At 43.4% G+C, this 27260-nt stretch overlaps 1 protein-coding gene across 50 annotated transcripts in view; it reads right to left on the bottom strand.

Annotated features, from left to right (window-relative positions):
- Positions 1–27260, bottom strand: part of LOC118360765 (basement membrane-specific heparan sulfate proteoglycan core protein-like) — a 208859-nt gene that overhangs the window by 65459 nt on the left and 116140 nt on the right. For 49 of the 50 annotated variants that reach the window (XR_008085356.1, XR_008085383.1, XR_008085392.1 and 46 more), the window contains 20 exons: positions 26991–27077; positions 18160–18218; positions 17913–17980; positions 17193–17333; positions 15596–15787; positions 15041–15079; positions 10117–10392; positions 9933–10013; positions 9015–9098; positions 7368–7460; positions 7100–7189; positions 6690–6920; positions 6370–6483; positions 6056–6183; positions 5065–5151; positions 4759–4817; positions 4390–4557; positions 2668–2778; positions 2330–2430; positions 1911–2091 (listed from right to left, as the gene is read on the bottom strand). Coding sequence is in view for 1 of the 50 variants with exons in the window: in XM_052485072.1 (XP_052341032.1) it covers positions 1911–2091; positions 2330–2430; positions 2668–2778; positions 4390–4557; positions 4759–4817; positions 5065–5151; positions 6056–6183; positions 6370–6483; positions 6690–6920; positions 7100–7189; positions 7368–7460; positions 15596–15787; positions 17193–17333; positions 17913–17980; positions 18160–18218; positions 26991–27077 (1910 nt within the window). In the remaining 49 variants the exon portion in view is untranslated. The remainder of the gene's footprint in view (positions 1–1910; positions 2092–2329; positions 2431–2667; positions 2779–4389; positions 4558–4758; positions 4818–5064; positions 5152–6055; positions 6184–6369; positions 6484–6689; positions 6921–7099; positions 7190–7367; positions 7461–9014; positions 9099–9932; positions 10014–10116; positions 10393–15040; positions 15080–15595; positions 15788–17192; positions 17334–17912; positions 17981–18159; positions 18219–26990; positions 27078–27260) is intronic. The other variant, XM_052485072.1, reaches the window with a different exon arrangement.

Raw genomic sequence — 27260 nt, 5'->3', positions numbered from 1 at the left:
ACGTGTGACATACGCAAGTTGATTTATGAAAGCCTTGAAATCAAACTAGTCTCAATGATCTTTCACATTTCAAGTCAAATCTTCAACACATTTCCTTTGAGTCTAATTAACACTTACTGGATAGTACGATGCAAAACAAGACGCCTTACTTACAATTGGCAATGCAATGCCTTGGACCCTCTTACTACTCCCATCCAGATAACAGACAATAAAAGCAGCCATAGATAGATATACTACTAACCTAAAGTTTAAAGTTCAATCACAGGTATCTTCTGCTACAAGGCTGATAGCACCATTGTCAACATTAACATTCATCAAAACAATCAGGAAAGAAACAAAGGATCTGGTTTTTATACAGAGTGGGATTGCTTCTGTTCCGATGTGATCCTCACGTCACCCTCGAGAGGGGGTTGAGATTGGGATTGTGATTGGGTAAGTAGACTCAGTACAGTCATTTTTACTATACTGTAAGTACATTTATGCCTCGGTGGTGATAGGCTGAAGTCATTTTTGAATGTTGGTACCTCCCAGTCAGTCACTAAGCACCCATCTTGTCATCCATGTACCTCATCAACCACTACAGCTCAAGGAGAAACCACCACCAGTCCCAGCCAGGGTTACAGACTTCAGGAAAGATACCAAATAACCAACACCCTGCTAGTAAGGAAATAGGCAGAAACTAGTGTAGAAGTGATTGAAAAGTTACCAGACCACCACCACCACCACCACTGATTACATGAACCCACAGTGAAGACAGCAACAGCTAGAGATCACAGATGGTAACAAAGGATTGGTCAGTCATCACTGAGTATTAAACCAAGAAGTAACTAGAAAATAAATATAAATATATGCCACTGGGCGAGACAACCTTCTTTGATAAATCCATTGGGAGTGGTGACAGTGCATAGTAACTAAAACTACTTGAAACTCTTGAGTGGGCGTTATCTTTGGGCTTTGGTAGCATTGAGGACTACTGTGTGCTATGATTTCTTGGACAAACCATACACATATCTTACAATTATGGCCCTTTTAATTATTTTTCCTAATAAAATAATTATAATATCCACAAGCTGTACATTACCCCTGGATCCATAAAGATTTTACACAGAGTAAGACGGACAAATCATTGTTAGAAAGACAGAGACACCAACATCAGAAACAGGGAAACAAGTAGCGTAGGGAGAGATATGAAGGTGTTGGGTTCTGAGAATAGGAAATATACTTATTAACGTCACTGATGGAGTTCTGAGGTTTAGAGGGTCTACACCAAAAGTGTAGTGTCCTCCTATAAGGGTTATAGGAGGAAGGCATATAGTGTGTGCAATTAAGCTTGGAATGTGTTGAGTGCAGGGAAGCGATTACATGTGTCAGGCATTAATAAGGGGAGAGACCCATGGATTAGTGATGGAGGGGAGTTGAGGTCAGGTCAGGTGACCTTAAGGGAGAAATAAAATGTTATGCCCGTAGCACTAGTGTCCTGCCTAGCAGTAAAGAACGATGTTTGTACAGATGGGTAGGAGGAGACTCAGCCTATGAGGAACAGTTTAATTTCAGTGCTTGTGTGAAAATGTTTGTGTCTAATGCAGCTGTATTGATCCTCCGGGCAGAATAAACATCAGAATAAAGAATTAGAACCTAACACGGGGTTTGACATGAGAGAGTTTGTCTGAATTTAGAAAAGTGGGGGTTGGGAGTCAGAGTGACAGGGGTTATGCTGTTTGCCAGAAGCTAGGGTGCGAACAGATAAAAACATTTAACGCAGTGCATTATATAGGGGGACGGAGGCAAAGCCAAAGCAAGCAGGGGAATGCACCATTCAAGGAAGGGCTGAGGAGAGGAATAGAGCTTGTAGGGTGGTGTAAAGAGGTTGATGGCTAACAGCATGATGGAGCCTGCCTGGGATCACGAACCTGGCACGTAGAGGACGGCTGTACCCTCGTCCATGGCAAACATGTTAGAGCCTGTACACACGTAGATGCCAGCGTCCTCAGGCTGGACGTTCTGGATGGTCAGGATGCCGTTGAAGTCCATGGCTCTGTTGGGCAGCTTGCCATTACCCCGCCGGGTCCACACCAGGGTGTAGGCTGGAGACTGGGAGGGGAGGGGACAGATGGGTACAAGATGTGAAGTAAACACAAGTAAGAGAGAAAGCAATGCAACAGAGGGACCAATAAAAGGGGGACAATTGTATAATAATGTGCTAATAATATGGTTTTCTACCATTTTCTCTCATGGCCAAATTTATTAAGCACAATGCCAACCAACCAAGATATATCCAAATAAATACAATTGATTGTGTTGATGTCTCCATGTTGGAAGCCAGTTTTACCTTGCTCTTGGCTGTGCAGATGAAGCTGACTGTTGCTCCAACTGTGACGCTATGTGCTTTGGGCTCCTCAATGGTCACTTCAATGGGTTTGGATAAGATAGCTGGAGACAGAAACCATTCAGTAAACATTTAAAAGCCCCAAAAATGTATTACTTACTGTATCTCAGCTTTGACCACATTTAGCTGGAGCCAAAACTTTAAAAAAAGAAGCTTATAAGTCCAAGCCAGTTTAACTATTCAACAACTGACTAAGATCACTGAAAAAATAAACACAACATTATTAGAAATTCAATATGTTTGTGCATTCAGTAACTGTTTTATGATTTAACAAGTAGTACTTGTGACGATGATCTCAGCGCGGCTCCTGTTGGTGTTGCGTTGGTCTCTGCAGGTACAGACGTAGATGCCTGCGTCACTGGGTTGAACACTGGGGATATGCAGCTCCTCTCCTGAAAGAACAGGTAGGAATATACAGTTGAAGTCAGAAGTTTACATACACTTATGTTGGAGTCATTAAAACTTGTTTTAAAAGTATCTATATCCAGAGTAAAACAAGTCCTATATCGACATAACCTGAAAGGACGCTCAGCAACGAAGAAGCCACTGCTCCAAAACCGCCATAAAAAATCCAGACTACAGTTTGCATCTGCACATTGGGACAAAGATTGTACTTTTTGGAGAAATGTCCTCTGGTCTGATGAAACAAAAATACAACTGTTTGGCCACAATATGTTTGGAGGAAAAAGGGGGATTCTTGCAAGCTGAAGCATCATGTTGTGGGGGTGCCTTGCTGCAGGAGGGACTGGTGCACTTCACAAAATAGATGGCATCATGAGGACGGAAAATGATGTGGATATATTGAAGCAAAATCTCAACACGTCAGTTACAGCTTGGTCACAAATGGTTCTTCCAAATGGACAATGACCCCAAGCATACTTCTAAATGGGTCTTCCAAATGGACAATGACACCAAGCAGAATTGTGGCAAAATGGCTTAAGGACAGCAAAGTCAAGGTATTGGAGTGGCCATCACAAAGCCCTGACCTCAATCCTATAGACAATTTGTGGGCAGAACTGAAAAAGCATGTGCGAGCAAGGAGGCCTACAAACCTGACTCAGTTACACCAGCTCTGTCAGATGGAATGGGCCAAAATTCACCCAACTTATTGTGGAAAGTTTGTGGAAGGCTACCCGAAACGTTTGACCCAAGTTAAACAATTTAAAGGCAATGCTACCAAATACTAATTGAGTGTATGTAAACTTCATGTCACGACTTCCACCGAAGTCGGTCCCTCTCCTTGTTCGGGCGGTGTTCAGCAGTCGACGTCACCGATCATCTAGCCATCACTGATCCATTTTTCATTTTCCATTGGTTTTGTCTTGTCTTCCTTCACACCTGGTTCCAATCCCATCAATTACATGTTCTGTATTTAACCCTCATGTCCTTGTCAGAGATTGTTTGATTGTATGTGATGTGCAAGTTATGTGTTGGTGTGCGACGGGTTTTGTACCCACTTTTGTTATTTTGTATATTTTGGTTTTTGGAGTTTTGTCAGCACTTATTAAACGACTCCGTTTATACCAAGTTCGTTCTCCTGCGCCTGACTTCCCTGCTACCAACACACACCCTTTACACTTCAGACCCACGGGGAATGTGATGAAAGAAATAAAAGCTGAAATAAATCATTCTCTCTACTATTATTCTGACATTTCACATTCTTAAAATAAAGTGGTGATCCTAACTGACCTAAAACAGGGCATTTTTACTTGGATTAAATGTCAGGAATTGTGAAAAACTGAGTTTAAATGTATTTGGCTAAGGTGTATGTAAACTTTGACTTCAACTGCAGAATAACTTTACATTAACATGGGGAATGGACTCAATGGGCTCTCTACTAAAGTTAGTACTGGATGTTTTTCTCCAGTATAAGGATACACTGAGAAGTGTATACTGTAGGTACAACTATATAACACTACATCAGTGTACATCAGTGTATGTGTTGCTCTTATACTAGGTTATGTCTCACACCCCACTACCTAGACCTGATCTGTATACTTTACCTTGTCTGCGTCTGTCGGCGCTGTTGGTGACGGGCTTTCCGTCCTCCCTGGACCAGTAGTAGTAGTGGGGTGGAGAGCCGGTCACCTGGCAACGCAGAGTCACAGGGCTGCCCTGGGCCACCAACACCCTCTCAGGGTACACCTTCACCACCAGAGAGGCTGCCACTGCTGTGTCAGAGGTTAAGGGTCACATGTTAGTTGGCAAGGATCACAGAGAGCCACTCTTACTGTTACAGTAGAGTATTTTATTTTGTTTATTATTTTAACAGGTCCCATTGGGTCCAAAATACCTTTTTCCCAAGGGAGACCTGACCAAGTATGGGGAAAAGACATTTATGTGCAGCTCTTTTGCTGACTGCATTCACTTACTGTTGAATGGACGACACTTAATCCTGTCCTGTGGATTTCCAACATATCCAGGTGCACAGCTGTGAAAAAAACACAATTATAACGAGTTAATGTGAGGACAGAATGACAGACAGTGGTGGAATGCCACAGAGAGAACATTGAAAAGTTAGTCTGAATAGAGCAGCCTGGTCCCAGCTCTGTCTCTGCTGTATGGCCAACTCCTATGATCACTTAGCATGACAATGACCACAGGAGTCAACAGGACAGCACAAACAGATCTGGGACCAGGCTAGAATAGACAGGTAAAGTAGAGGTGAGTCAGCTTACCGTTCACAGTACTGGCCAGTGTATCCAGGCTGGCAGGCAGTGCACTGATAACCACCGTTACCCAGGCTTTCACAGGTAGGGGAGAACCTGGAACATACACAGAGAAGAAAGATGAAGTACAGAATACTTAATTCAGCATTATAAACTGGGTGGTTCGAGCCCTGAATGCTGATTGGCTGACAGCTGTGGTATATCAGACCTTATAGCACTGGTATGACAAAACATTTATTTCTAATTGTGTTGGTAAACAGTTTATAATAGCTATAAGGCACATCAAGGTTTTGTCGTATATGGCCAATATACCACGGCTAAGGGCTGTATGCAGGCCCTGCGCATTGTGTTGTGCATAAGAACAGCTCACACTGCTCCCATCCAGAAGGCGAGGTCAGGTGCATCAAAGCTGGGACCGAGAGACTGAAAAACAGCTTCTATCTCAAGGCCATGAGACTGCTAAACAGCCATCACTAACTCAGAGAGGCTGCTGCCTACATTGAGATCCAATCACTGGCCACTTTAATAAATTGATCACTAGTCACTTTAAACAATGCCACCTAAAATAATGCCACTTTAATAATGTTTACATATCTTACATTACTCATATCACATGTAAATACTGTATTTTATACCATCTATTGCACCTTGCCTGTGACGGTCGGCCATCGTACATCCATATATTTATATGTACATATTCTCATTCACCCCTTTAAATTTGTGTATATTAGGTAGTTGTTGGGAAATTGTTAGATTACTTGTTAGATATTACTGCACTGTTGGAACTAGAAGCACAAGCATTTCGCTACACTCGTATTAACATCTGCTAACCATGTGTATGTGACCAATTTGATTTGATTTAAAAGATATGAGAGGTAAGAGATATGAATGAGATCATTTAAAATGGAACACAAGATAAAAGTCATTGCGAGTGTTAGTGTGTGCGTTTATGCGCACGTCTATGTGTGTAACAGCCCTTTGTTGTACATAGCCTACTCACTGGTTGTCAGGGTCTGTGTGGGGGCAGGCACAGGGCTGGCAGTCCTCTGGGGTTCCAGCGGTGGGGTCCCCAAAGAAGCCCGGAGCACACTGCTCACACATTTCTCCCTGGGTGTTGTGGAGGCAGCTCTGGGGGTGGGGGAGAGCAGACACTCAGATGTTATTCAATGTACTGATTTCAAAACAACCGCTATCTTCTACAAGGCCTCTAAAAAGACGTCTCAACGAGACTAACCTAGATAAATTAAGGTTAAATCAAAAAAGTGTGACATTTCTGAAAACAACTGCCTTAAAGAGATTCTCCGGGCTGCATACCGTGCAGATGCCAGTCTCTGAGTGGCAGGAGTCAGAGTGCCCGTTGCACTCACACAGCTCACAGTGGCCCAGGTACAGGCCACCTCCGGTTCTGGTGTAGCCAGGAGCACAGTCCTGGGAGAGAGGAGGTACAACTTTCATCACACATCACATGGACTTGACGCGCTAAGGGTGGGTTTCCGGACATAGAGCCTGGTCCTCCCTTAAACATGCTTTCTCCGGGAGAAAAAATAAGTCTGTTGAGTGTTCAAATGTACATAACCATAAGATTTAAGAGGGTAATTTGTGAGAGAGAGAGAGAGAGAGAAAGCTCCTCTTACCTGACAGGAGAGTCCCTGGTAGGCAGTCGGGCAGCTGCACTGCTCCACCTCTAGAGCCTGAGCCAGGCCACTGTATTTGGGCACGGCCACCTCCATGCTGACCTCGGAGATGCTGGAGGACCTCATCTCTGTGTAGTAGGAGGCCCGCACCAGGATGTCATCCAGGTCAGCCAGCACCATCATCAGGTGCTCCCGAGTGGCAGGCATGCCGTCTGGACGACGCCAGTTCTCCTACAGGAGAAAGAGAGTTAGGTTAATACTATGCTATTACTAGGATGCTAGGGTGACCTGTGTCAATGAGGAATGGATGGATAAAGGTCGCAATCAAATTTCCCCGTTTGGGGAAAACAAAGTTCTATTGAATTGAAATGATAAAATGTAGGTAATCTGTACTACTGTAGAACACTGACCTCTCTGAAGACAACCTCAAACTGGCGGGACTCTCTTGTCCCCTGTCCCCTCTGCCATGGCTGACGAGCCACCAGCGTGATGTCATTTCCCTGTGGGCATCATTGAAAAGCAGAACCAATCAATGACAGGTGAATGGATGCAACCACAATACATGGAAGTGATTTCAGTTGATAACTTATGGGATGGAGTGTGCTACTGTATGTATGGATGCAGCAATAGAACATGAAAGTGAATGAAGTTGGTAACTTTGCTGCATAAGCTACTTACAATAATCTGAATGTCAGGGTCCTCGATGGCTGTTCCTCTCTGTCCTGCTACGTAGGAGATGGTGTACTTCAGCTTACCGCCGTAGGAGCTCACCTATAACATGGGTAAAGGTAAAGAAATTAGGTTGCATACTAAATCTAACTTTGTTGATGAGCCTTTGAGCGTCAAACAAATATGACTATAGGTCTCTAACATTATAATGTTTCAGGAAGAGGCAAACGAGTGAATCTATGATTATGTCTATTACAAAAGAGATTTCATATCCTAATCAGTCTTTCTATTTATTTTAGGCATGAATTGTTCCCAATACAAAATGAGTCATGACTGACCCCTTAGAGAAGTGATTATGAATCATTATACAACAGGTGGGTCTAATCCTGAATGCTGATTGGTTAAAACTGCATTCCAGCCAGTGTCTATTCCACAAGTTACCACCGGCTAAATCTATGATGTTAAAATGCCTATTTACACTGTTCCATCTGACTGCGCAATACACTGTCTCATCAGCCCAGCCAAGCAATTTATAATCTTGATCTGCACTATAAAAAGCATCTAGACATTATCTCACATTTCTTTTAGACTAACATTTAATTTTCAACAGCGGAGATTTGTATAAACCTTGCTGTCTGTCTCTCCGACATTTTGCAATATTTTTTTAATATTCAAATTTGATCTCCAGCTGTCCCATAGTAATGAACGTGTTGGGAGTCAGGACGAGACAGACAGGCAGGCAGCGTTTCTCAGCCAGTCTAAATCATGAATCAGCTGGCATCATTTTTATGGATATATATAAAGAAATGCCAATTGAAAAAAGGTCAAACAAAATGAAGTGAGTCTAGTTTGCAGTCTTTCCAGCTTCAGTTTGAAGTGATTGTGTTAGCTGTGTTGTTGGCTAGCTCCTCTGAACAACAGTGTCCTGATGAGTGAGCACATTTTCTATGCCAGGAGAAATTGCTTCTCATTAGCTCATTGTTATGGATGTATCCAAATAAATGTCACTAGAAAACAGCTTAAAACAAATGCGGCTATTTTGCTGTTATTCTGGCTGCACTTTTTTAGGTGACTGTAAGTTAGCCGTAGTTGGCTAGCTAGCAAGCAAGGGATAAGAAAGTTGCCAGCCAGTATGGCAATGGAACATTTTGAACAAACGGCTGGGTCGCATCCATAGACACAGAACGACTCGGTCTCGTCTCTAGCAACCAAACCGATAGAACGAATGACCAGCCGGCTTGCATAGCAACCCTAGATTTTTGTCGGGACTATATCTTGTGGAATGATGAAATTATATGAATAAATTCATCAAAATAACGTTCGTAATGAAAACATGTGAATCATTATTTGAATATGTTGGTAACCCGGTGTTTGGAGGATATATTGGCATGGTTTGCCGTCCCTCGATTTCGTCTCGGGCCTAACAACACCCGTGCCAATATATCTTCCAAACACCGGCTTGTCGGGCATTATCACTTAAATAAACAGGAGCTCCAAACTCTACAGGGTTGTCAGGTGATGCCGTCCTTCCCTTCCCCTGCACTGTTAGTTGAGGTGGAGGGGTGGGGTGGTTCTGTCTGTGGCCATGGAGTTAACAGGAGGGCAACAACCCAGGCAGGGTGCAGGAGGGCTGGGTCTGGCTCGTACTGTTGTTACCTTATCCCCTTTGAACTGATCTGGAAGCTGCCAGTAGAGGGTGTCATCTGGGTGCAAGCTGAAACGTTTGTAGACCAAAGCGTACTGGGGCAGAGCAGGAAGGAGAGGCATGAGAGAGCAAGCCAGAGACAGAGATCAAAAGATAAGCAAGGAGAGAGACAGAGGCATCGCAAGCAGGCAAGCATGACAGAGTAGAGTAGAGCCAACTTTTAGAGAAAGGGTTTACATTTTGGACCTCTGCTACTTAACTACTACTTGGTGACAAAGTGAGACTCACACCATGCATTGACTAGCAACTATAACAACAGATTTCTGTGTGTGTAATGGGAATATCATAGCTTGTTAAGGTGACTGTGTGTATTTGTACAGTAGAATTATAATTACAGATCCAGTACTACTCTTTACGTGCACAATTACAGAGTATGACTTTAACAGCAATTAGTGGGTTCTCTGTGCTTTCCAGAGGAAAATGCCACCCTGGTTAGCCATGGACTATATGCACAAACTGCTCTTTTCAGACCAATCTTCCCTTTCTTGTTCTTTGAAATAGACTCTAACACTTTGCCAATACTATGGTGAACTGTACAGGATAACCCTGTGAAATATGAGTTCTTATGATTCATGAATCGATAACTTGATCAGTTGTTGATTTACCTTCCTGGCTACAGTATGTTACCGCATGGAAGGTGGCAGTTTCCTCTGTGTGTGCCAAGGGCAGGGACATGCGTTCAGTCAGACAGTCAGTCAGTCAGTCAGTCAGTCAGTCAGTCAGTCAGTCTGCTAGTCAGTTAGTCAGTCAATCATCACACAGTCACTCAGTCAGCCATTCGCCTGGCCATCAGGCAGCCAGTTAGCCGACCGGCAAGCCAGTCAGTCAGTCAGTCAGTCAGTCAGTCAGCCTGTCACTGTCATGTCTACCAGGCTGGAGACCTCAGCAGGCCTGGGGCCACTATGAGCACTAGGAGGACCCACTATGTTCTTCGTCCCACGACGTTTTGTCTGTCAACAGGACCAGGCCCAAACAGAGAGTAAATCAGTCAGCAACGACCACAATAACACATATGGATGAGCTAAATCTTATTAGATGTTATTTTAGATGTACCTGGAGTTGAGGGGAGGGGCCGGGGGAGGCTGGCTGAGGCCTAGTAGGCCGTACCAGGGAGGAAATACCAGAGGGGGAGGAAGAGGGAGAGAAGGGCTTCATGGGGGTACGAGACCCAGCACGATAGGAGTGGCTGGGGATCTTCCTCTCAGAGGAAGACGAGGAAGAGGAGGAGGAGGAGGAGGGAGGGAAGGGGGGAGAGACTGCCGGAGAGCCTTTGTTGCCAAAGTTGGAGATAATTTCCCAGATCTCATCATCCAGCTTCTTCACTTGTTCCTGGGGGAGAGGATGGGGGGGTGTGGGGGGGCTCAGCGGGGTTCCAAAACAAGACCTCTCATCATGCAAGGTAAGAGACACACCAAGCACTGGGATCTTGGGGTGTAGGTAAGAGACACATTAAGCATTGTTTGTGTTTGGGTGTAGGTAAGGAGACATGCTGTCCTATGCATATCCAGGGCTACACCGCCGTGGTGTGTACACAACTTCACTCACTGGGGCCATTCAACTTCCTAGTTTCTATAATCCCAAAACATACAAAATCATCCACACGTGTCTGCCATTAGACACAACATGGCTCTCTTCTCTTCACATTTCAGATAGTCTCACATGTTCATTCAGGTCTGTATGCAATTCACACATGCCTTTTTACTACATGCATCTGGTACATTTACTGTCAATGTGCTGCAGTTGCATTCATGCTTATATCAACCATGCTACCGTAAATGTTCAGTCGCTTATCTAAGGATGTTGGGATTATCTTTTGGTAATGTCATGGAAAATCCCAAAATGCAATCCATATTAGGGGAATGAGGTCACACTGTGTGAGGAAGATGGTTGGTTTCTATTGTTGTCAGTAGATGTGCTGTATGGACGTAACAGTGTGTGGCTAGACTACAGTAGGAATACCTGGCTCGCTCTTTTGGACTGGGAGGTGCCATTACCCTTCAAAGACTTCATTAAGACCCAAATGGCCGCATCCTTCCTCAGTTGCTCCACTGTCCAGGGAGATACTCTCTAGTTTTGTGAAAAAAGCAAGGCTCCTATGATCACTTTCTACTTTCCCATGGAGGAGCCAGTGGACACTTTAGAACTAGAACTAATGGAAGGCTTATAGAATTTAACTACTGTTTATGGTCACAGCAATGAATCAAAGATGGATGTCTGCAAAGCTCCTTATGACTCATTCACTGCAGTACAGTTAAGTACTGTACATCTGAGTCATCCACTATGTGAATGGTCTATTAAACAGAGTGCCTTTTAAGTAAGCAATTTTGTGTAGCGTGTAACCTACCATATTCTATCCACATACTGACAATAATGTCCATACATCCCGTCACAAATACTGTAAGTTTGTTCATTTACAGTGACAAGACCAAGAATGGACCGTTTGGTGAGTCACATCCGGTGGAATATTCTAGTGGATTTGTCTGTGAACCATTGAAATGTTATTGGGATGTGTTAAACAGCCACTTTGTACACATGAAGAAGTAACTATTACAGAAGAGAGACTTATTTAATACGATTGTTTAGTTCCATTCAAGACATATCCATCATTTGAACTACTTCAGTTGCATATTTAGGTCATTCCAGTTTAAACTGTTTAAACTAACCTCATTTCAGAATACATAGTGTGCGGAAAACCGATTGTTGACACCCATATGCAATTATTATAAGTATTTCAGTCATGATTTTGGGATGAGATGTTCGACAGGCAGGTGTCCACATACTTTTGGTAATGTAGTTGGTATATATATATATATATATATATATATATATATATGTGTGTGTCAAAAGTTTGGACACACCTACTCATTCAAGGGATTTTATTTATTTTTACTACTTTCTACATTGCAGAATAATAGTGAAGACTTCAAAAATATTAAATAACATTACGTAGTAAGCAAAAAAAAGTTTTAAACAAATCAGATTCTTCAAAGTAGCCACCCTTTGCTTGATGACAGCTTTGCACAACCTTTGGTATTCTCTCAACCAGCTTCACCTGTAATCATTTCCCAACGGTCTTGAAAGAGTTCCCACATATGCTGAGCACTAGTTGGCTGCTGTTCCTTTTTCCTGGGAGGTCGGGTGATTGTGGAGGCCAGGTCACCTGACACAGTACTCCAACACTCTGCATCTTGGTCATATAGCCCTTACACAGCCTGAAGGTTTGTTGGGCCATTGCCCTGTTGAAAAACAAAAGATAGTGCCACTAATCGCAAACCGGATGGGATGGCGTATCGCTGCAGAATGCTGTGGTAGCCATGCTTGTTAAGAGTGCATTGAATTCTAAATATATCACCGACAGTGTCATCAGCAAAGCACACCTACACCATCACACTTCCTCCTCTCTGATTCACGGTGGGAACCAGACATGTGGAGATAATCTGTTCGCCTACTCTGCATCTCACAAAGACACGGTGGTTGGATTTCCAACAGTCTAATGTCCATTCCTCATGTTTCTTGGTGTCCTTTGGTGTCTCCTTTGAACAGTTGATGTTGAGATGTTTCTTATACTTGAACTGAGTAAAGCATTTATTTGGGCTGCAATTTCTGAGGCTGGTAACTCTAATGAACTTCTCCTCTGCAGCAAATGTAACTCTGGGTCTTCCTTTCCTGTGGCGGTCCTCATGAGAGCCAGTTTCATCATATCGCTTGATGGTTTTTGCAACTACACTTGAAGACACTTTCAAAGTTCTTGAAATGTTCCGCTTTGACTGACCTTCATGTCTTAAAGTAATGATGGACTGTTGTTTCAGTTTGCTTATTTGAGCTGTTCTTGGCATAATATGGACTTGGCCTTTTACCAAATAGGCCTATCTTCTGCATACCACCCTTACCTTTTCACAAGACAACTGATTGGGTCAAATGCCAATCAGAAGGAAATAAAATCCACAAATGAACATTTAACAAGGCACACCTGTTAAATGAAATGCATTCCAGGTGTCTACCTCATGAAGGTGGTTAAAAGAATGCCAAGAGTTTGCAAAGCTGTCGTTAAGGCAAAGGCTGGCTACTTTGAATAATCTCAAATATAACATACATTTTGTTTAACACTTTTTTGGTTACTACATGATTCCATATGTGTTATTTCATAGTTTTGATGTCTTCACTATTATTCTACAATGTAGATTATGTAAAAACCCTTGAATGAGTAGGTGTGTCTGGTACTGTAACTTTTGACTGGTACTGTATATAAATATCTATTTTCATTTATATAAACTCAGCAAAAAAAGAAAATTTTTCAGGACCCTGTCTTTCAAAGATAATTAGTAAAAATCCTAATAACTTCACAGATCTTCACAGTAAAGTATTTAAACACGGTTACCCATGCTTGTTCAATTAACCATAAACAATTAATGAACATGCACCTGTGGAACGGTCGTTAAGGCACTAACAGCTTACAGATGGTAGGCAATTAAGGTCACGCTTATGAAAACTTAGGACACTAAAGAGGCCTTTCTACTGACTGAAAAACACCAAAAGATAGATGCCCAGGGTTCCTGCTCATCTGTGTGAATGTGCCTTAGGCATACTGCAAGGAGGCATGAGGAAGGCAGATGTGGCCAGGGCAATAAATTACAATGTCTGTACTGTGAGACACCGAAGCACTGCAGGGAGACAGAATGGACAGCTGTTCGTCCTCACAGTGGCAGACCACGTGTAACAACACCTGCACAGGGTTGGTACATCCGAACATCACACCTGTGGGACAGGTACAGGCTGGCAACAACAACTGCCCGAGTTAAACCAGGAACGGACAATCCTTCCATCAGTGCTAGGTAAGTCCGCAATAGGCTGAGAGAGGCTGGACTGAGGGCTTGTAGGCCTGTTGTAAGGCAGGTCCTCACCAGACATCACCGGCAACAACATCGCCTATGGGCACAAACCCCCCGTCGCTGGCACTGATGAGTCGCGGTTTTGTCTCACCAGGGGTGATGGTCGGATTCGCGTTTATCATCGAAGGAATGAGCGTTACACAGAGGCCTGTACTCTGGAGCGGGATTGATTTAAAGTTGGAGGATCCGTCATGGTCTGGGGCAGTGTGTCCCAGAACCATCGGACTGAGCTTGTTATCATTGCAGGCAATCTCAACGCTGTGCGTACAGGGAAGACATCCTCCTCCTTCATGTGGAACTCTTCCTGCAGGCTCATCCTAACATGACGACTTACAGCTGTAATCGCAGCAAAAGGTGGCGCTACAAATTATTAACTTAAGGGGGCTGAATAATTTTGCACGCCCAATTTTTCAGTTTTTGATTTGTTAAATATCCAATAAATGTCGTTCCACTTCATGATTGTGTCCCACTTGTTGTTGATTCTTCACAAAAAATACAGTTTTATATCTTTATGTTTGAAGCCTGAAATGCGGCAAAAGGTCGCAAAGTTCAAGGGGGCCGAATACTTTCGCAAGGCACTGTATATACATACTCTGTCCTAATATTTCTATGTTGCTTAATTCCGTTTTTTTACTTTTATATTTGTGTGTATTGTTGTGAGTTGTTAGATATTACTGCACTGTTGGAGCTAGGAACACAAGCATTTCGCTATACCCACAATAACATCTGCTAAACATGTGTAAGCAACCAATAAATTGTGATTTGATCTTAAGCTAAAATATTCCTAATATTGTGTGAAAATAGAGCAAGTACTGGGTGTTGATTGCTGCTACAACTGTGCTAAAACTAGGAAAAAATCGAGGCCATTGGAAAACTATGCAGGCAATCCATGCATCTCAAACACAGTTGTGTTATGGTTTATGTATGAAACATTTACCAAAATACTGGACACCAATCAGTACGATCAATTGCCAAATCACACCAATCTTTGTTTGAATTACAAACGGACATTTTTGTCATCAATTGTTCACAATAAGTCTGATACTTTATGCACAATCATCAGCACACGACAAGCACCACTGGTTTACCTGATGTGCTCGTCTCATACGAGCAAAGAAAGCTTCCTTCTATAGAGTGGGCAGGCAAACCAAGAAATAAAGAAGCAATTAATGTTGCTGCTTAACGAGCCATAATCTCATCAATACCAATGAAAATGTAATCATGCGATGGTCTCTAAACGTAGATGCATCAACAGACAAAGTACTGTCTACTATCTCAGAGACTGCTAAGGCCTTCTGACGAGGTTCTAACCCTAGTAATAAATGGTGAATTCATGGAGTATACAACCAAACTCTGTCTCCACACTATGAGGACATTGGCCCTCACTCTCAGTGTTCTCTGCTATAACTCATTTAGCAAACCCATTTCACAGCAAGAGAAGATCAGCTCTGGCTCAGAAAGTCAGGCTACTTAATTAAGCAGAAATTGAAAGAGAACATTGAGCAGGAATGTAGAAGTTCTCAGCACGAGTAGAAGCCGCTTTCCATCATAGAGAGCACTGGGAAGCTGGGATTGAGCTGAGATCTACAGGAGTATGGAACGTCTCTGCTGACCAGTTGGCCAGATCCTCATCTGTGACTCACCTTGTCCCCCTGGTAGACCCCAGGCAGCTGCCAGTAGTGGGGCTCCTGGCCTAGGTAGTCAAAGTTGCTATAGGAGAGCTGTGTGCCATCGGTGGACACTTCCACAGTGAAGCCGGTGGAGATACGGTTGGTGCGCTGCCGGTTGACCAAAGCAAAGCCCTGGAAGTTGCCAGGGACAAAGACGGATGACACCTGCAGGACACACAGGAAGGAATGATCAACCAGTCTTACTCAGAGAGACAGGAAAAGCTTCAGGAAATTGAATCCGTTTAGTTCAGTTCAGTAGAGAGTTATTGGCAATTAGAGTGCTCTCTAAGTAGCTGTAATTATCTGTTTGTGTGTTGAATTGCCAATTCTTGGTCATTGTCACGCCAAAGTCAAACAAATCTAGGACCAGGGAGAGCCTACACTCAAAGTGCTCTGTTTAATTTAACCTTTAATTTAAGCCGGGAGTCATGCTGAGACCACAGACTCTTTCGCAGATGAGCCCTGCATGAACACATATATAAACAACATTACACTTTACATATCTATACTGAACAAAAATATAAACGCAACATGCAACAATTTCAAAGATTTGACTGAGTTACAGTTCATATGGGGAAATCAATTATTTGAAATAAATAAATTAGGCCCTAAATCTATGGCTTTTACATGACTGGGAATATAGCTCTGTTGGTCACAGATACTGAAACAATATGGGCCTCACAATGGTCCTCAGGATCTTGTCAAGGGATTTCTGTGCATTCAAATTGCCATAGATAAAATGCAATTGTGTTTGTTGTCCGTAGCTGATGCCTGCCCATACCATAACCCCACCACCACCACCACCACCACCACCACCACCACCACCACCACCACCACCACCACCACCACCACCACCACCACCACCACCACCACCACCACCACCATCACCACCACCACCACCACCACCACCACCACCACCACCACCACCACCACCACCACCACCACCACCACCACCATCACCACCACCACCATGGGGCACTCTGTTCACAACGTTGACATCAGCAAACCGCTTGCCCCCATGCGATGCCATACACATGGTCTGCAGTTGTGAGGCCGGTTGGACGTAATGCCAAATTCTCTAAAATGACATTGGAGGCCGCTTATGGTACATAAATTAACATTCAATTCTCTGGCAAAAGCTCTAGTGGACATTCCTGCAGTCAGCATGCCAAATGCACTCTCCCTCAAAACTTGAGACATCTGTGGAATTGTTTTGTGTGACAAAACTGCACATTTTAGAGTGGCCTTTTATTGTCTCCAGCACAAAGTCACCTGTGTAATGATCATGCTATTTAATCAACTTCTTGATATGCCACACTTGTCATGTGGATGGATTATCTTGGCAAAGGAGAAAGGGTCACTAACAGGGATGTAAACACATTTTATCGCATTTGAGAGAAATAAGCTTTTTGTGCGTATGGATAATTTCAACTCATGAAACTTGGGACCAACACTTTACATGTTGCGTTTATATTTTTGTCGAGTGTATAAACAAATAAATTACAACAAAAAAACTTTACTCATATATTTAATTTAGGAAGTAGTTTCCTAGTTCTTGTTGCCTGGGTACCTGGTCTCTGTAGTGGGAGGAGCTGGAGCACTGCTGTGTGACACCCATGCAGAAGCAGGACAGGCAGCCATCTTTGTTGTCTGTGCTGATGTGAAAGGTTCCCTGCTTACAGTTGGAGCAGGCAAGGCCATCAACGTTCATCTGGAACACAATTATATATAGTGTGAGAGTGGAACTAACCATAGAAATAGAAAATTGACCTGAATGAGAATGCCATTCTAGTTATTCTATTTCTGTGGGACAAACTATCTCACGGAGGTAACCCTCAGAAGTGGATAAGGATATTTAGATGTAAATTTAAAGAGTTTAATAGTCCCATGTACAGGGTTGCAGATGTAATTACAGGGTACAATGAAATTCTTGCGCTCCGAGCTCCAACAACGCAGGACAAAGTGAAAAAACCAACACAAATATAATACAAATAGATAATAATAAAACAGAAATAATAATATATACACATTAACAACCGTGGCAATGATAAATATCCATTGGGGTGGGGGCAGGGTAAATATAGAGGGTGGGGAGAGGGGGGGACAGCAGAGCAGGTAGCTGACTAGTGGTGGCTATTCAGCAGCCTGAATCTGAGGGTAGAAGCTATTAGCCAGACTTACAGGTTTTGCCATGATGCTCCTATACTGCCCGCGTCTGAGTATTGGGTTTGGGATGTCAATGAGGATGGTAGTTATTATGATGCACTTACAGAAGCCTTGGTTTTCTTACCTTGCAGCGACACACACCATTTCCATTGCATCCTTCACTTCCTCTCTGGTCACAGTTATAGCAGTTACCTGTAAACATGACACAGCAGAGGTTTTCACTATGTGTGCCTTCATTCTATCAAATACAATCATTTTAATTGTGTACACATGTCTGCAGCTGCAGCCTGTTAGCACTGTGTAATAACAATCTTAACTGCCCCTGAGGGGATAAATAAAGCTATATTGAATTGAATAATCCATACACATACCATTCAGGTCACTACACCTCTGGCCGAGCTGGGGGTTGCCTGTGTACCCAGCAGCACATCTGAAACGGAGATCGGCGAACACTTATACTTTAAAACAAACATTTCCAGTCAAAGAGGATACATTTTTTTAAACCAAAGGAAGGAACAATGGGGGCAGGAAACTGTGCTTAGCTGTGTGAGGAGATAGATACGTGATGAGACCTCACAGCACGCTCTTGGCCCAGAGTAGACACATTTCTGTGAAAAGACTATGGATACAAGCTATACAATAGAGTTGTCACATTATTTGCCAACATCCAGAATTTATTCATTGTGGATGTCCGTTGGAGACACACTATTCATTTCCCAAGTCCTCTGCATGTAAATAATCTGCATTGTTTTACCAAACAGACTCAGACTCACAGAATAAGACATGCGTAATTACAGCTTTGTTCCACCACTTCCCAGACGCAAAAAGAGGATGAAAAATATGTATTGCCAATGTTGGCGACATGTGTCAAATGTTGTAACCATCGGCTGCTGATTGGCTGAACTACTGGTAGTTTCTTTGAGAAGTTATATAAAGCAATCTGTGCATTTGAACAACAGCGTAAATACACTTTTGCTTAAAAAAATAAACGAATGACCACTGCTGCACATGCTGCCACTGTTTTGAACAGATTAGATGGTACTTTTTAGAACGAGCAGCTAGCTCACGAACGAATGCACCAGTGAGAATACAACAAGAATGCAGATACAATAAGTGAAAACACATTATCGAACTGGGGATATCCAGCTAAAATAATGTCACAAAGCATGATGTGCTAGCCCAATAACTTTCATTCTGAAATAACCTCGTATTTCCGAGTTAGTCAGATAATAGTTTAGAAAGACTTGAAATTGGCGTGGGAGCTAGCTAACTCCCACCCCCTCTTTACACCACTGCTACTCTCTGTTGTTATCTATGCATAGTCACTTTAATAACTCTACCTACATGTACGTACTACCTCAACTAACCGGTGCCCCCGCACATTGACTCTGCACATTGACTCTGTATCGGTACCCCCCTGTATATAGTCTCGCTATTGTTTTTTCACTGCTGCTCTTTAATTACTTGTTACTTTTATCTCTTATCTCTTATTCTTATCTGTATTTTTTTAAACCGCATTGTTGGTTAGGGGCTCGTATGTAAGCATTTCACTGTAAGGTTGAATTCGGTACCTGTTGTATTCGGCGCATGTGACTAATAAGATTTGATTTGATTTGAAATGTCTGGTTTATCAGATCCTAGACTCCCATGACTCTTATGATTATTTATTTACAAGTTCAATTTGATTTTTGATTTATCACCATCTGTACCTGACAGAGCAGATTAGTCTCACGCATGGCAGAAAGCCATCTGTACCTGACAGAGCAGATTAGTCTCACGCATGGCAGAAAGCCATCTGTACCTGACAGAGCAGATTAGTCTCACGCATGGCAGAAAGCCATCTGTACCTGACAGAGCAGATTAGTCTCACGCATGGCAGAAAGCCATCTGTACCTGACAGAGCAGATTAGTGTCACGCATGGCAGAAAGCCATCTGTACCTGACAGAGCAGATTAGTCTCACGCATGGCAGAAAGCCATCTGCAACTGACAGAGCAGATTAGTCTCACGCATGGCAGAAAGCCATCTGCACCTGACAGAGCAGATTAGTCTCAGGCATGGCAGAAAGCCATCTGTACCTGACAGAGCAGATTAGTCTCAGGCATGGCAGAAAGCCATCTGTACCTGACAGAGCAGATTAGTCTCACGCATGGCAGAAAGCCATCTGTACCTGACAGAGCAGATTAGTCTCACGCATGGCAGAAAGCCATCTGTACCTGACAGAGCAGATTAGTCTCAGGCATGGCAGAAAGCCATCTGTACCTGACAGAGCAGATTAGTCTCACGCATGGCAGAAAGCCATCTGTACCTGACAGAGCAGATTAGTCTCACGCATGGCAGAAAGCCATCTGTACCTGACAGAGCAGATTAGTCTCAGGCATGGCAGAAAGCCATCTGTACCTGACAGAGCAGATTAGTGTCACAGAGCAGATTATGGCAGAAAGCCATCTGTACCTGACAGAGCAGATTAGTCTCAGGCATGGCAGAAAGCCATCTGTACCTGACAGAGCAGATTAGTCTCAGGCATGGCAGAAAGCCATCTGTACCTGACAGAGCAGATTAGTCTCAGGCATGGCAGAAAGCCATCTGTACCTGACAGAGCAGATTAGTCTCAGGCATGGCAGAAAGCCATCTGTACCTGACAGAGCAGATTAGTCTCAGGCATGGCAGAAAGCCATCTGTACCTGACAGAGCAGATTAGTCTCAGGCATGGCAGAAAGCCATCTGTACCTGACAGAGCAGATTAGTCTCAGGCATGGCAGAAAGCCATCTGGTGCGAGAGACTCATTGGGATGGAGACAAGTGCAGACCCAGAAGTTCTGACTGAGCGCTCATTTGAGCATCCCAGGAAAGTCCATTTACTTATATGCTATGAAATCTTGCGATTTTGTTGAGGGCAGTTCTCCGTCATAGCAAATAACTGGGTAAGCAATCCTAGCAATGTTCGCATGGCCTATGCGTCTGCGGAGCTGCTGGCAGTCGCTGAGAGGCAGAGTAGTCACTGAACAACTTGTTTTGAACAATATTTTTGAAACAGCTTCATTTACACATTTTACACAATTTTATGAGCATTTAAAACATAATCCATGAATTATATAATATACTGTATATATTCTTTACCCATTTGCACAAGTTTGCATTAAAAGTTACATTTCCATCTTAAAAGAACGTGTCACCAAAGTAAACCTTGACAGAGAGCAGAGCAGAGAAAATCAACAGGAGAAGTAAGAGGCACAAAACTAAAGTCGAACTGCAGAAAGAGACATCATATCTCATCATGATATGACACTGAGAAGCTGAGAACAATTATGCCCATTGCCAAGCAAGCCCATTGCCTAAGCAAGCCCTCCACCAAAGCTCTGTCCAGCTGACAGGATACCCTGAAGGAGAGCTACCCTAGCTTCCCCAGTTCTTACCTCGTCACTGGAAACTCCACAGTTAAAGGCCAACCAACGCACAGCTTCAACGGGACTTAAATGTTATATACTCACTTTGGAAAGACCTGTCCAGTCTATCTTTACAGTAAGACGATTAAAATGTTTTTGGAAACTATCTGACCAATGCATGATGAAGGCAAATCTGGATATTGTTGATGTAATGTTAGTATTTGTGTTATGCACAAGTTATAGGACATTGAAGACACACATTTGAAAAAAAGTGTTCAAAGGCACCAAGGGCATAATTAATGTCATAAAGTACATATCTCATATGCATGGATACATTTGCATAGACAATCATATCTTTACACATCCAATAAAAATAGAAGATGGAATTGAAACATAGATTTACACCTGAACATAGGAACGGCCGATACCTCGGACAAACTCACTTCAAATACTTCACTGCAGCTGAGTACAGTGCTGTGTAGTATGCATATACTTGCATATATATATATATATATATTTACAGTTTGTCTGTTTAATGGAGGTTATTTCTACAATTGGGATATTCTGCTCTGAAATGTAATACTCTCTAAATACTGTATGTATACAGAGCATTCGTAAAGTATTCAAACCCCTTGACTTTTTCCACGTTTTTTTACATTACAGCTTTGTTCTAAATGGATAACAAACAAGAAAATCTCTCAGCAATGTGCACACAATACCCCATAATGACAAAGCAAAAACAGGTTTTTAGAAATGTTAGCAAATGTATTAAAAATAAAAAAACTTAAATATCACATTTACATAAGTCTTCAGACACTTTACTCAGTACTTTGTTGAAGAACCTCTGGCAGCGATTACAGTCTTGAGTCTTCTTGGGTATGACGCTACAAGCTTGGCACACCAGTATTTGGGGAGATTCTCCCATTCTTCTCTGCAGATCCTCTCAAGCTCTGTCAGGTTGAATGGGGAGCATCAGTGCACAGGCATTTTCAGGTCTCTCCAGAGATGTTCGATTGGGTTCAAGTCTGGGCTCTGGCTGGGCCATTCAAGGACATTCAGAGACTTGTCCCAAAGCCACTCCTGCATTGTCTTGGCTGTGAGCTTAGGGTCGCTGTCCCTTTGGAAGGTCACCCCAGTCTGAGATCCTGAGCGCTCTGGAGCAGATTTTCATCAAGGATCTCTACCATGAAGGCCTAATTGGTGGAGTATTGCAGAGATGGTTGTTTTTCTGGAAGGTTCTCCAATCTCCACAGAAGAAAATACTTATTTTCCACCATAATTTGCTAAATAAATTCATTAAATGTGATTTTCTTGATTTTTTACCCTAATTGTGTCTGTCATAGTTGAAGTGTACCTATGATGAAAATTACAGGCCTCTCGCATCTGTTTAAGTGGGAGAACATGCACAATTGGTGGCTGAGTAAATACTTTTTTGCCCCACTGTATTTTGCCCCCACACACCAATATCAAAATAAACTCTGAACCAATGACATTCATTTGGGGACAGGTCGAAAAGCATTAAACATCCATGGCAATTTAGCTAGTTAGCTTGCTAGCTAACGTTAATTTGTCCTATTTAGCTAGCTTGCTGTTGCTAGCTAATATGTAATATATATGTCCTGGGATATAAACATTGAGTTGTTATTTTACCTGAAATGCACAAGGACCTCTACTCCAACAATTAATCCACACAAAAAACGGCCAACCAAATCATTTCTAGTCATCTCTCCTCCTTCCAGGCTTTTTCATCTTTGAACTTATATGGTGATCGGCATCTAAACTTTCATAGTATTACCACGATGACCGGCAAAACAGTTCGTCTTTCAATCACCCACGTGGGTATAACCAATGAGGAGATGGCACGTGGCTACCTGCTTCTATAAACCAATGAGGAGATGGGAGAGGCAGGAATTTCAGCGCGATCTGCGTCAGAAATAGGAATGACTTCCATTTTAGCCCTTGGCGTCGCATGCGATCAGTGTGGGTGCAATAATTGACTAACATGGATTTCTAAATGTATTTTGCAACGCTTGCACACACGATGTGTCCGGTCAGCATGTAATCATACAGCTTAAACAACACTCAAGTGGTTTGAGGGGAAACATTTAAATGTCTTGGAATGGCCGAGTCAAAGCCCAGACCTCAATCTAATTGAGAATCTGTGGTATGACTTAAAAATTGCTGTACACCAGCGGAACCCATCCAACTTGAAGGAGCTGGAGCAGTTTTGCCTTGAAGATTGGGTAAAAAAATCCCAGTGGCTAGATGTGCCAAGCTTATAGAGACATACCCCAAGATACTTGCAGCTGAAATTGCTGCAAAAGGTGGCTCTACAAAGTATTGACTTCAAGGGGGTTATGCATAGTTATGCACGCTCAAGTTTTCTGGGGTTTTTGTCTTATTTCGTGTTTGTTTCACGATGAAATAATATTGGTAGGCATGTTGTGTAACTCAAATGATACAAACCCCCCAAGAATCCATTTTAATTTCAGGTTGTAAGGTAACAAAATAGGAAAAATGCCAAGAGGGTTGAATACTTTCGCAAGCCACTGTAAATGTCTCTAATAATCAGGGATAATTTTGACAGGAATGGCCAGCCTTCCTAAAACAATGTGAAAAGAACCATAGGAACCATCTTGCTTCTGTGTCTTGTTCTTTTGGGAAGACTTTCCATCATTACCTTGGAGTAGTTTGAGTAGGTCCAGCACATTAGACTGGTGCTGGGTTTTCTTCCTCTGTGGGGATCTCTTGGAACTAGTTGTTTTGACTTTACTCTTTGTGGTTAACTTTGAACGCTTCAAAGAAGAGGTGGTTTTGGTGGTTGCCAACATGGTGGTGAGAACTTTCTTAGAGTAACTTGTTTTGGCTTTTGACACTTCCTGGACTTTGTGGGACAGTGGGGCCAACTGGTATGTGTCTGGAGCAGTGGTTTTCCCATAACCTTTGTTTGAGTGGCATGTTTCTCTGCCAACTGTTTCTGTGATTTTAACATTGGGTTGAATCTTTGAATCAGGTACAACTAATCTGAAAGCACTGTCTTCTTTATAACTGCTTCTAGAACGAGAAGCATCCTCTTGATTACGTGACTTGGTTGACGTAGGATTTCTTGACACCAGTGTTGGAGGCTTATGTTTATGGGAGGGTGGTGCCAGCTGATACTTAATGGCAGCCAGGTCTACTTTAGCTTGCCTTGGTTTTGATTGACTTGTCTGTGTTGAGCACTTATTAGCTGTCACGGGAATCTTCTTGGCCATCGTAGTCTTTGTTTCAGACTTTTGTTAATGGTTTAGGCTTTGTAGTTTGTCTTTTTGTGAATGTTTGGGATGTGGACTTTCTGGTGACAGTTGGTTTGTGCTTTCTATTCCTCTGAGGGGTTGTTGTGGCTTTGTTAGCAGGGAGATGGGACATTGGTACGATTTTGGGGACTGTGGCTCTAGTTTGTGACCTGGTGATTGTTGATTGAGTCCTGACAGTGGGTCTCAGTGTTTTAATGGTTGTTAATTGAGGTGGGTCGAGTTGTGGTAACCCCTGGCACTAAGACTGTAGAGATTGGTGGCAGTGCCTTCACCTCTTTGGCAGACCATGAGGTGTGTCTGAAGCGTTTCACCTTGTTCATCTCCTGAGCCAGGGCAGTAAACCCATCTATCACGATCTCCAGACGACCCTCCAGCCTTCTCAGACAAGTGTCCATGTCTATGTAGCTACTTTCCAGCTCGCCCACCCTCTCTTTCTTCTCAAGGGCAGGCTCTGACTGCAGGGCCAGGAGTGTCTCCAGCTGGATGCTGAGCTTGCTCTGCTGGCCCCTCATGGCCTGGATGCCCTCCCTGATGTCCAGGGTGTTGCTCTCCAACATGCTGAGGCGCTGGTTGAAGCGGTTCATGTGGAGCCTCATTAGGAACTGGAAGCTGTGCTCTCTGACCTCGGGGCTGGGTGTGTTCAGCGATGGGACCCTGGGTGCAGTTCTATTCAGGTGGATTCGGACCATGTCGTCCACAGGGGTGGTTGTGGTTGGACGAGTGGAAAGCGAGTGGAAAGGCGAGTAGGGATGCTAGGGCGAGTGGGGATGGTAGGCCGAGTGGGTTGGGTACGGTGGCTGGTAGTGGACAGTGGGTCAGTGTGGGGAGTCTATGACCTCCTCCTCCTTCTCCTCAGCTGGCTCTGGGCTGTAGTCTATGACCTCCTCCTCCTTCTCCTCAGCTGGCTCTGGGCTGTAGTCTATGACCTCCTCCTCCTTCTCCTCGACTGGCTCTGGGTTGTAGTCTATGACCTCCTCCTTCTCCTCGGCTGGCTCTGGGCTGTAGTCTATGACCTCCTCCTTCTCCTCGACTGGCTCTGGGCTGTAGTCTATGACCTCCTCCTTCTCCTCGACTGGCTCTGGGCTGTAGTCTATGACCTCCTCCTTCTCCTCGACTGGCTCTGGGCTGTAGTCTATGACCTCCTCCTCCTCCTCCTCAGCTGGCTCTGGGCTGTAGTCTATGACCTCCTCCTTCTCCTCGACTGGCTCTGGGCTGTAGTCTATGACCTCCTCCTCCTCCTCCTCAGCTGGCTCTGGGCTGTAGTCTATGACCTCCTCCTTCTCCTCGACTGGCTCTGGGCTGTAGTCTATGACCTCCTCCTTCTCCTCGACTGGCTCTGGGCTGTAGTCTATGACCTCCTCCTTCTCCTCGACTGGCTCTGGGTTGTAGTCTATGACCTCCTCCTTCTCCTCGACTGGCTCTGGGCTGTAAGTCTGTGTCCTCGTTGTCCTCCTCCTCATAATACTCCACTGCCCTCTGGCACCACATGTTTCTCCAGGCTAAAGTTGAACACTGCCTCACCACACCCCGGCAGGAATAATCCCTCATTGTCCTCTTGCAGGTACGGGTCCACACAACTGTCTTGTTTTCTTAATGATCAAAACATTCAAATTATAAATAGGGCAGGCAGGGAGGCTCAACTTATCAAAACATACCAATGTTTATTTAACCGGTCACCTCATCGTCATCTTTGTACCTCGAGTAGCAAAGATTTGTCAAACAGATGTGACATTCGAAATGCCACCTCTAGATTTAAGCCTCAGAGAGAGAATATGTAAACACTGACAACATTATCCCACAGCTTCTAAACCTTACTAAAAGCATTAAAGCACTACTGGAGCATAAACAGTAGACTGAAAAGGTTCTGGCAAAGTTGAATCAAAGGAGGGAACTGAAGCAGAAGCAGAGGAGAGATAGTAAAAACCAAGTTACATAAGGTTTCCTCAGGACACAACTACAAGTCCAAACATTCCTAACGAAAGACTTGATTGGCCAAAAAAAAAAGAAGACTTGGCTTTTGCGACAACAAATGCTATCACTATCACACCTTAGTATATCACATATAATCCCATGGTACACCAGACACATTTTTTAAAACAAAAATGCCCATTGATAAATACAATGTTCGTTAGCTAAGCTCAATAATCCACCACACATATTGACCTCTCAAATAGCATTGAAAGCACTGCTACTGCAGAGAACCAACACACAAAAACCTTTACTAACTAACTGGAATGGGTGGCATTGATTTGAGCTTTGCTTCCCCCATACCACTTCACTAATACATACCAATCAATCATGACTGGTTGGAAAGACTGGTTGAAAGAGGGATGCAATGGACAGACATGCTACTATTCCCATTTTGTAAATGAAGCAAGTGGGTACCAGTAATAGACCTATCACCTCTGCTTTGCCGAGCTCCGGCCAGCCCAGCATCACCAAACCACTGACCCCTTAGCAGCTTGACCGTAAGGATGGAAGGGATAGAGAGAGACAGAGCTGGATATGGAGAGAATCGTACCTTTCGCAGCGCCGGCCAGTGAAGCCAGGGGGACAGTTGTCACAAGTGGGCTGACCATCCACATCCTTGTAGCAAGACTGAGAAAACCTGCAGGAAGACAGAGTCTTCTATCAGAGACAGTATAGCCTACAGCCCATATAATATGAATGGGGTTACATTTGAGACAATAGTGTAACTGTATGATCAGTCACTGTCAGGTCAACTGTCTTTCCAAAGAGCAGGTTGACCCGACATAATTAAATAGGATCTTTATGAGGTTGACTAGCAGGT

This window comes from Oncorhynchus keta, chromosome 28 (assembly GCF_023373465.1).
Source record: "Oncorhynchus keta strain PuntledgeMale-10-30-2019 chromosome 28, Oket_V2, whole genome shotgun sequence".
Taxonomy (NCBI): domain Eukaryota; kingdom Metazoa; phylum Chordata; class Actinopteri; order Salmoniformes; family Salmonidae; genus Oncorhynchus; species Oncorhynchus keta.
This window is presented reverse-complemented; position numbering and strand designations above follow the sequence as displayed.